The sequence below is a fragment of the Austrofundulus limnaeus genome, unplaced genomic scaffold, assembly GCF_001266775.1.
Source record: "Austrofundulus limnaeus strain Quisiro unplaced genomic scaffold, Austrofundulus_limnaeus-1.0 Scaffold16, whole genome shotgun sequence".
Taxonomy (NCBI): Eukaryota; Metazoa; Chordata; class Actinopteri; order Cyprinodontiformes; family Rivulidae; genus Austrofundulus; species Austrofundulus limnaeus.
Window position 1 is genome coordinate 4,062,688 of NW_013952418.1, and position 10,421 is coordinate 4,073,108.

Consider the following 10,421-nt stretch of genomic DNA (forward strand, 5'->3'; position numbering starts at 1 on the left):
CGGTGAGATCACCTCCTGTCTACAAGCGTGCGCGTTCACGGCTCTGGGCCCAGCTGTGGGGGAGGAGCCTAGGAAGGGGAGCTGAGAGCAGGGGGGAGGGACTACAAGGTTGTTTCTGTTCAAAATTTTTCTAAGTTTTTGGGTACCCAAGAAACTACATACAGCAGCTTTAAAGTGTAAATGGTCAGAACAGTAACTAAACACCAAAATTACCAAACAGTAGCTAAAAACCCAAGCAGCAAAACAGTAGTTAAAAGCTATAATTGCTAGAGCACTTTCTAAAAGCTAAAACAGTAGCTAAAACCATAAATGAGAAGAATCATTTTTTAAAAGCTAAAACAAGCAAACTAACAAAATGATCAAACAGTAGCTAAAAACCCAAGCAGCAAAACGGAAGCTAAAAGCTACAATTGCTAGAGCACTTTCTAAAAGCTAAAACAGTAGCTGAATGCTAAAATTAGTAAAACAGTAACTAAACGTTAAAACACAAGTGAGTTAAGTCGAAATGAATCTTAGAGTAGCAAAAAAACACACATCATAGCCTGAACAAGATGAATGGCTAAAATAGCTAAACAAAATGCTGAAGTTTTCTGAACAGAAACTACAAACAGGAAAACGATCAACCTTCACACACAAACAGAAATGTAAGGAGCACCGGTGGTTTCAGTTTAAATTGAACCGTGGGTTCTGGTGCTTGTAGTACAGCATGACGGCGGAGGAGAACGTGTTCGGCGTGGAGATTGGCCGAGTAAACGTGACGGACAGAGACGATCCTGGAACCAGGAACTGGGAGGCCAAATACTCCATCACCAACGAGCATCAGAGGAACTTCGCCATCAGGACGGATCCCGACACCAACCAGGGGGTTCTGACAGTGACACGGGTACAGAGTGGGAGGAGCAATGTGTGTTTGATGTCATTTCATTGTCATCGTCATCATGGTTTCTTTGTTTGCTTCTCTTCCAGCCTTTAGATTTTGAAAGTCAGAGAAAGCACACTCTGTTCCTGACGGTGGAAAATCTCAGTCCTCTGAGCAGCAAAGCTCCCAGCTTGTCCCTGAGCTCTGCCACGGTGGTGATCACCGTCGTGAACAAGAATGAAAGTCCAGTTTTCAAAGAGAACCCCATCCAGATCGAGGTGCTGGAGTCGGCTCCTCCTGGAACCCTCCTGAAAACCAACCTGGCCTCTGATCCTGATCACTCTGAGCTCAGGTAGGCCTTCGACACATGGAGAGGGTTTGTTTGTTTTCTCTCTTCTACGTACAAGCTGCTGGATGATTTTCTGTTCTTTGTGAGCCAGATATGAAATCAGTGGCGATCCTGAGGGGTGGCTGGAAATTAACAGAAACACAGGAGACATTGTGTCACAGAGAAGGTTCAACATGAGGTCTCCATATGTTAGAAACAGCATCTACACGGCTGCTGTCACCGCCACAGGTTAGTTCTTTCACTCATCCTCTTCCTGTGGCATTTCAAATAAATCTCCTTTTCTGATAATGTTAATTTTATCTACTTTTATGCTTTTCTTGTTTAGCTCACTGTTCTTACACTTTTACTAAATATTTTAAATTTAAATGTTAAATAATATGTGTTAATATTAAATCCTAAATCTAAATGTAAATATAAAAACTAAAAGTTCATCATCATCATCATCATGTTAAATGTTGCAGCTAAATGTTAAAGGATTAGTGTTTAGAAAGGCTTTTGTTGTGATGTCATCATCCTGCAACAAAGGCAACGATAACTACCTAAACAAGCTGCTAATGTTGCTAACGCTGCTAACTTTGTTGAAGATGACATTTAAAATACAAATTAAAAAATGTGTTGAATAAAAACAATATGGATGGATGGTAACTGTGGTCTGACAGTTTGAAGTGCAGCTTGGACCTGGGCCACAACTGCAGCGTTGATGTCTTGTAGGGAAATGTGAGCAGCGTTAGCAGCGTTAGCAGCGTTAGCAGCGCTAGCGGTTACTTTTGTTTCAAGATGATGATATCATAAAAAATGTCGCACACCAACACTTAAACTTCAACATTTAGCCACAACATTTACCTTTAACATTTAGATTTACACATTAAGATTTAGGATTTAATATTTAGACACAACATTTAAATTTATATTTAGTAAAAATTAGCTTAACATAAGAACAGTGAGCTACAGTAAATAACAAAATGTCAGTGATTTTTTTAAACTAGGATTTTACACTCAGAGTGTGAGCTAAGTAATGAAAATGTCTTAATGACATTTTTTTATTATTATTTTGTTTTACACATGGCACCCCATACTTAAAAACTTAAAAAAACATAAAATCTCAGCAGTAATTATTGTATGTTTTTCTCACGACATTAACAATCAAAGCTGTTTTTGTCTTCATGCCTCCAGATGCTGGTGGTTTATCCACCACAGCCGCAGTAAAGATCCTCCTGAAGGAAACCAACGACTTCCCCCCGCAGCTCTTCCCCCTGAGCGGCTTCGTGTGCAGCCGCCCCACCAGCCCCAACGCCGGCCTTTTCCTGACCGCCATTGACGACGACCATGCACCGCACGCTGCCCCCTTCACTTTCAAGTTCCAAGAGGATTTGACCTTCAACTGGACTCTTGCAAACGTCAACGGTAATAAAGAGTCCCAGGTAGGAGGTTTTTTTTTTTCCTGACAGAACCCAGTCCTCACGTCCCCATCTCCCTTCAGACACCCACGCTGTGCTCAGGCCCACTGTGGAGCTGGAGGCCGGAGAGTACGCCGTGACAGTGCTGGTGACGGACTCCGGTGACCCTCAGCTGGGTGCCTACGCTCAGGTCAACGTCACCGTGTGTCCGTGTGACTCCTTCGGAGACTGTAAGTCCAGGGCCGGGGCTCTCTTAGGCTCCAGTGTGGGAATCAGCTTCATCGCACTCTTCATCATCATCGCTTGTGTTGCCCTTCTAGTCGGTAAATACTCTTTGTTCTGTGTTCAACTAAAGCTGTGTGTTGGCAAGAATTCGGTGATATGATACATATCACGACACAGGGTATATGTTGTGATTAGAAGTGCAACAATACATGTATCTGTTTCAAACCGTTCAATACACACTATGTATGGAACAATACAYATTTTTAACATTTATTTTATCAGCTTGTCTTCTGAAGATGCTCTGTGTTGAAGGATCAGTGAATCTGTGCTCGGCTACTCCACCTAGGCTGCATTGTCGAGCACAGATCCACTGAGAAACTTGCTGTTTCAGCAACGTTTAATTTTAAAAACTGTAATTTTGAGGTTAAACAAATGTTCATAATTAATTTCAATAACTTACAAATTAAGAAGGGCATAGACGTTTCTCGTTTTTGTATAGAAAAACTATCGAACCGTGAGACTAAAGTATCGAATCAAATCATGAACTTTGTGTCATTGCACCCCTAATCACGATGTATTGCAAAATTATAAGTGAGGCGATATACTGTATTGGTATTTTTTCTCCAAAAGATTCTAATTTTTTGAAACTAAAGAGCACTTACATGCAGAAAATCTGATTAAATTCAGTTTATTTTTATGCCATCAGAAGAACACATTTCATCTCACATTCATTAAGTCCAATTAAAAACGATATATCAGGAAATTAGATATSGCGATATTTCAGTGTATCGATACTCGTGAATCATTAGCTGAGGTGATGGTGATGATGATGATGATGCTTGCAGTGTTCTTCCTCCTGGCCGTGGCTCTGACCTCCTGTGGAAGACGACACCACATAAAGAAAGGAACGGGTCTGCTCGTCGGGGAGTCCGAGGACGACATTCGGGACAACGTCCTCAACTACAACGAGCAGGGCGGGGGCGAGGAGGACGAGGTGAGGCTGACACTGTTCACTTCTGCTAACCCGTGTCCCAGCAGTCAGGTCACGAGTGTCCTCGCCTCGCCTTGCAGAACGCCTTCAACATCGACCTGCTGTGGAACCCCCARGATTCGCCCCGCAACCCGTGGTCCTTCTACCCGGGCTCCGGTGTTCCTCGAGGCAAGCAGCCCCTGAGGAAAGACGCCCCTCACAACCTGCCCTCCCCCACCTACCCCCGCAGACCTCCTGCAGACCCCTCGGACATCCAGGACTACATCAATGATGTGAGAGGCTCCTTTCAGAACGTTGTTCTCTTAAGCAAAAATTATCCTTTAAAGTTACGCAAAAGAAAGAAGACATTTTCCAAATTAAAGTGCCAGTGACGTGAAATTTTTTTTAAATTAATATAAAGGCATTTTTGGAAAGATAACATTATCAGCATATTGCAAAAATAATTTCCCGCTGCTGAGATGAACAATTGTTGAGATATTTGCATGTGAAGGAACAGGAAGTGACCTGCTTGGAACAAAGCACTGATAAAATAGCTAACAACACAGACTGTAGAGAAGAATCTGATGTTTCTTTAGATTATTTTGAGTATCAGAGAGAGATGAAGARGAGTCAGAGTTCAAATAATATTGTTTCAATCAACATAGATTACAGAGTTCCCCTTTGATGTCACTTCCTGTTGCACTTTGGCTGAGCCAAGTTCAAAATATGCCATTTATGTGACAAAATGGGTAAAATCACGTTTTATGCAATGTTTCTTATAAAAAATGTGTTTTCTTTAACTTTTTGTATTTGATGGATAGGCATGTCAGACACTTTAAACCTGCTTTTATCAGCCATGATGCAAACATGGATCTAGTGATTCCCAAAGRTGAGGTCATGACCTCCACTGAAATCTAATGAAGCTAAAAACTAACTCCTACAAGCAAGTTTTCATCAAAGCAGCTGTAAAATGACTAAAGTCATACATGGGAGGAGGGAAGTTGTATAATTTGAGTTTAATCTGTGTTGCCTTTATGCCCTTATTTTTCTTAACTTATTTTTATTACCAATGGTTGTGTTCAACTAAGGTTGTAAGTCTTTGATGTTATTTTGGGGGCTTGAAACGTATCCTGATTTAAGCACTGTAATTCGTTTGTGTGACAGTGCATTCTAAGAACACGTTGTGAACTGTTGCTCATCAGTTCTTAAAAGTTGTAAATTTCCCCTCCTCCAGGGTCTGGAGGTCGCTGACAACGACCCCAACGTGCCCCCGTACGACACGGCCCTGATCTACGACTACGAGGGCGACGGCTCGGTGGCGGGCAGCCTCAGCTCCATCGCTTCGGGCAGCTCGGATGAAGATCAGGACTACGATTACCTGAACGACTGGGGACCACGATTTCAGAAACTCGCCAACATGTACGACCCCCGTTAGAGCGGAGAGACCTGCGAGGCTCACCGAGGCGAGGGGGAGGGGCCAGAGGTCACGTCTGTGGTGCTTTTTGGACACGTTTGAATATGTTTACGATGAGAAAAACACAAACTCGTGTGCCGTGAAACGATTGAGCCTTTGGTTTTATCACAATTTACAAAGTGGATCAATGAAGTTTAGAGTTTAGCTCAGGAAAATTAAGAGACAAGAACCTTCGGTGAAAATTTTTGTGAAAATGAGTTGAAGTGCTTATCCATGTCTGATGTTATTTTTTATTGTTTTATTTTTTACCTAAGTGATTATTTTATAAGATAAATCAAAGAAAAATGATTTTGCTTTTGTTGTTTTTAACCACGATCCCTCCATTCCAGGATATTTACATCGTTTTTTGAAGCCGATTACAAAACATCCCATTTAATAACCTGTCATTATGAACCTGGAGGCAAAGGCTTTTTATTATTTTGTATGTTTACAAAATAAAACTTTATTTCTCGTTATTAAAAAGTTGCATTTACTCCTACGCTCACATTTACCATTAAAGGCATCACAACTTTAAAATATAACTATTTGGCAACACATTTTACTACATGTGATCCAGATTGTAGCTCTCAGATTACACAATTTATTCCACTAAGCAGAATAAAATCCACCATTTTCTCAACAATTTCACTAATATTTAGATGTTTTAATTATTAAAGGAGTATTTAATTATTTATTTTCTCCTGCCAGTCAGCAACAAGTTTAGTTTGAAACAGCAAACTAGTGTCGCTTCCTGCACAATAATGCAGATTTTACTGAGTTTGTTTAGATTATTATAATAAATATATGGTCATGTTCTGTTGCGTTTATTTGAAAATGTAAAATACTTTTTCTAGAGAGATACCACAGATTATGAATAAACTTCTGCATTTAAATTCATATTACAGTACATMACAGTAAATGCTAAAGTTTAAATATTTTCTGCTTCTTTATTAAATAGTTGCTTTCAGTGCCACCATGGAAGCTTTCCTGCTACAGTAATCAGTCAAAACTGCACATTTATCATTCATATGAACAAAACGCTTCAGAAAAACTAATGAATATCAACATTTACATAAAAATGCAGTTTTCAAAACTTTGATTTCACTGTCCGAAGCTAAATGGTGAACGRTCAGTCCCAGGTTTTTGGTAAAGTCAGGATAACTGAAGATTTACGTCGTCGTCCTCACTGAGTTTGCGAGGAGGTGGACGAGGCTCGTCCTCTCCCGTGTCGTGCTTGTCCCTCTCWGCCTCCACCCAGCTCTGTGGGAGGATCCTCTTCTTGGGGCCGTGAGGCGGCGGACCCAGCAGGGCCTCGATGTCCTCGTAGTTCACCACCTCTCGCTCTAACAGAGCGTTGGCCAACTGGAAGCACGGAAGTAAGTGTAAGGAATAAACAAAATGTTACAATAAAAAAAAAKCTAAATATTTAAAGATTTTCTGACCAGAGCGAGCTTGTCTCTGTTGTCCTGCAGCAGTTTCTCTGTTTGTCTGTAAGCTCGAGCTATCAGCATATTAGCCTCCTGAAAGATCAGAGAAGTCCAGTCAGACGAGAGGCTAAAACCTGAAACATTTAGAGAGACGAGAGCTCTGATCCCAGGACTCACGTGGTCCATCTGCTCCTGCAGACCCTGGCTGAAGGGACGGCGTCCGATGGCCCCTTGTTCCTCCGTCTCCGGGAAAGAGACCTGTCCGACGCTGTCGCACATGCCGTACTGCTTCACCATGGAGTACGCCACACGGGTCACTTTACGCAGGTCGTCCTGAGCTCCTGAAGAGTCAAACGGAAGAAGCTTCACATAAAACCCTTAACTCACAAAGGAAGGAAAGAAGCAGGTAGAAGATAATGGATGGACGAGTACCTGTGGTCACCTTGTTGAAGGTGATGGCCTCAGCAGCTCTTCCTCCCAAAGCCATACACATGCGCTGAAACAGCTGCTCCGTAGTGAACAGGAACTGCTCACGAGGTAAAATCTGAGCAAAACCCAGGGCTGCGTTTGTCCGTGGGGCAATGGACACCTGGTTAACACATCACATAAACAGTTTCTTTTATTTATTCTGAATATGTTGGARATGTGTTAAACTTCAGCTCAGAGATGTTATTTAGGCTCAAATCAGAAAGGTGAGCCCTGAGATCTGAAGGACTTTCATGAAATTTGCTGAAGCAGCAAAAATTGAGTTAAAGTTAAAGAAAGCAGAACACAAACAGGAGCAAAACACCAGCTAAAAGTCATAAATAGCAAAATGCTAGCTAAAATTCAAAATTAGCAAACAAAAATTAAAAGCTAAATATAGCAACACACTGGTGAGAAGCAGCAAAAGGAAATATAAAACTAAAAGTGACAATGGGCTAACTGAGCAGTATAAGTAGTAACAGGCTAGCTAAAAGTAGCAAAAAGCTTTCCTAAAAATACAAGTAGCAATAGGCTTGCTAAAAGTAGCAAAACAAAAGAATATCTGAAATTAGCAAAAGGATAGCTGAAAGTTGCAACAGGATAGTTAAAAGTAGCAGAAAGCTTTGCTAAAAATATAGGTAGCAATAGGATAGCTGAAAGTAGCAAAAGGATAGCTGAAATTAGTAAAAGGATAGCTGAAATTACAAAGGATAGCTGAAATTACAAAGGACAGCTGAAAGTACAAAGGATGGCTGAAAGTACCAAGGATAGCTGAACGTAGCAAAAGTATAGCTGAAATTAGCAGTAGGGTAGCTGAAAGTTGCAGAAGTGTAGCTGAAAGTAGCAATAGGATAATTGAAAGTAGCAAAAGGATAGCTGAAAGTGGCAAATGTGTAGCTGAAAGTAGCATCAGGATAGCTAAAAGTAGCTAAAATCTAACCTAAAACCACAAGTAACAATAGGCTAGTTAAAAGTAGCAAACAGCCATAAAAAAACTACAAGTAGCAATAGGCTTGCTAAAATGAGCTTAAGGATAGCTAAAAGTAGCAATAAGATGGCAAAAATATGCTGAAGGATGATGTTTATGGAGGAATTGAAGAGATGTACAGTATTTATGCAATAAAAATATTGAACTTAGATATTTTGGAAAACATAAAAATGACAAAAGTCTTGGCTCCCAGCTTCGGAATGAGCTTCAAATCTTCATATATAAATGGCTAAAATAGCTCAAAATATGCAAATTTAGATGATGCAAAAAACCAGACATGAAAACACGAAAGAGGAGACGGACAGCGGGAATGCTGAATGTCATTATTCCAACCGTAACGTGTTTCTCTAAAACCTGTGAAGAGGAGCGTCACCTTCATCACGGCCTCRGTGTGCTCCAGCAGCCATCCCACCAGCGCGTGTCCAGACTCGTGAAAAGCGACAACCCTCTGCTCCTCCTTAGACAGAACCTTACTTTTCTTCACGCTCCCTGAAGGAACACAAACACTTCGATCAGATCGAGTCCTGAGCGGCAAAATTCAACAGAGTTTGCATTCGTGTACCTGCTAGAACTCGTTCAACTGCGTACTCAAAGTTAACGGTYTCGATGGACTTGAAGCCCTCTCTGGCTGCGTGCAGAGCAGCCTCGTTACAAATGTTAGCYATGTCCGCACCTGCAGAGACAAGGTACCAATTTGTAATGCCTTTTTTTGGGATTATCCACATTTGTTATTCTAAACTTTCACAGCTTTAACGGAAAAACCGTCCGCCTCGTTGAGACGGTTGTTGGCACACCCACCAGTGAATCCTGGGGTGAGCTCAGCCAGGCGCTGTGAGTAGAAATGTGCAGGCTGTGTCAACTTTAGGTTCTTCAGATGATGCTCAAAGATCTCCTTCCTCTCCTGAGACACCAACAAAAACGTTAATAAAAACAAACCAGAGTTACTGAGTAGTTTTAAACTTTAAAATTATTTATTTCCTGGAAAAGTCAGCTCATAAGACTACCTGCAGTGTGGGCAGATCTATGAAGATGTGTCTGTCCAGCCGGCCCGGCCTCATCAGAGCATTGTCCAAGATGTCTGCTCTGTTAGTGGAGGCGAGAACAATAACGTGGTCTGTTGTTCCCATTCCTGCAGCAGAAGGGGAACTCTTCAGTCTCTCCGACAGATCTAAAGCAGCTCTGAATTGTGCCGTCYTTGCTCACCGTCCATCTCCACCAGGAGCTGGTTGAGCGTCTGCTCCTCTTCCGTATTCGAGAAGCCAGACATGTTGGTGGAGCGCTTCTTTCCCACGGCGTCGATCTCATCGATGTAAACGATGCAGGGGGCTCGAGAGCTAGCCTCTTTGAACAGACTGCGGACCCTCGCGGCACCGAGACCTGCACGTCAATCACAACCTGAGTCACTTCAGAAGTGGGCCGATGAAAAATAAAAACAAACAAAACATCTGGAGTGTAATTAATCAAAAACAAATTCAGCTTGGCAAAGGACGGCAGTGTTTTACAAAAGGGGATTAGGGCCACTGAAAAAAAAAACGTACTTATTTGTGTATTATATGTTCTCATGTATAAAACGAACCTGCCATTTTGATCTTAAATTGGACATTTTCACAAACGTTCCACCAGAGGGCGCCAACACACAGCTCAGAGACTTCACATGAGATTTGTGTCATCTTCTGATGGAAAAACAGAATACTGTACTTGATAAAACCTACTCATGAGCGCCACCTCTGGTGGGGAAACATTGTTTCGGGAACGCCTACTTTTGCACAACACCAGTACAAACGAGCGTGTGTTTGTTGTTGTTCCTAACCCTAACCTTAATTAATTCAGGTTTACACCATAAATCCCGGGTTAATCCCTTATCCTAGTTTTGTGCAATAGGCCTCCACTCACACAGTGACGTCATTAGTTTGTTGTCATTACTAAGCTGCAGCACTGCTGTTTTATTTAATTTTTTCCCCATCGTGTCAGCAGCTGGCCTGCCTGGGTCTGTTACTACCTCYCTCAGAGGCATGGAGTGTCAGAGGTAAGCTCGCTTCAACCACTTTGCATGACTGTCTCGTTTCCCGACTCAGGCATTTTGTGAATTTTGTGAAAATGCATTCGCAAAAAAATTATAATGCATYAATACGGTAATAAGAATTCTGAATTTTGACTCAGAATTCCAATTTATTTAAATTTTTTTCAGAATTCCAACTTTTTTCTCAGAATTCCAACTTTTTTCTCAGAATTCCAACTTTTTTCTCGGGATTCCGACTTTCATAATTTTGACTTTTTTCTCAGAATTC

At 41.5% G+C, this 10,421-nt stretch overlaps 2 protein-coding genes across 2 annotated transcripts in view; one reads left to right on the plus strand and one right to left on the minus strand.

The window, feature by feature from the left end:
• cdh15 (cadherin 15, type 1, M-cadherin (myotubule)) overlaps window positions 1-5,736 on the plus strand; it is a gene marked incomplete in the record, with an annotated part of 59,456 nt that extends 53,720 nt beyond the window's left edge. Inside the window, 8 exon segments of the mRNA XM_014002982.1 lie at window positions 701-883; window positions 967-1,211; window positions 1,300-1,436; window positions 2,382-2,612; window positions 2,689-2,928; window positions 3,676-3,824; window positions 3,902-4,093; window positions 5,035-5,736. Coding sequence (XP_013858436.1) covers window positions 701-883; window positions 967-1,211; window positions 1,300-1,436; window positions 2,382-2,612; window positions 2,689-2,928; window positions 3,676-3,824; window positions 3,902-4,093; window positions 5,035-5,235 — 1,578 coding nt within the window.
• Window positions 5,737-6,061: 325 nt separating this feature from the next.
• Window positions 6,062-10,421, minus strand: part of spg7 (SPG7 matrix AAA peptidase subunit, paraplegin) — a 13,893-nt gene continuing 9,533 nt past the window's right edge. Inside the window, exons 9-17 of the mRNA XM_014003079.1 lie at window positions 9,337-9,510; window positions 9,138-9,262; window positions 8,932-9,034; window positions 8,696-8,806; window positions 8,507-8,622; window positions 7,113-7,269; window positions 6,858-7,021; window positions 6,696-6,773; window positions 6,062-6,615 (exon numbers count right to left, since the gene is read on the minus strand). Of these exons, the coding sequence (XP_013858533.1) occupies window positions 6,406-6,615; window positions 6,696-6,773; window positions 6,858-7,021; window positions 7,113-7,269; window positions 8,507-8,622; window positions 8,696-8,806; window positions 8,932-9,034; window positions 9,138-9,262; window positions 9,337-9,510 (1,238 nt within the window). The 3' untranslated portion in view covers window positions 6,062-6,405. The remainder of the gene's footprint in view (window positions 6,616-6,695; window positions 6,774-6,857; window positions 7,022-7,112; window positions 7,270-8,506; window positions 8,623-8,695; window positions 8,807-8,931; window positions 9,035-9,137; window positions 9,263-9,336; window positions 9,511-10,421) is intronic.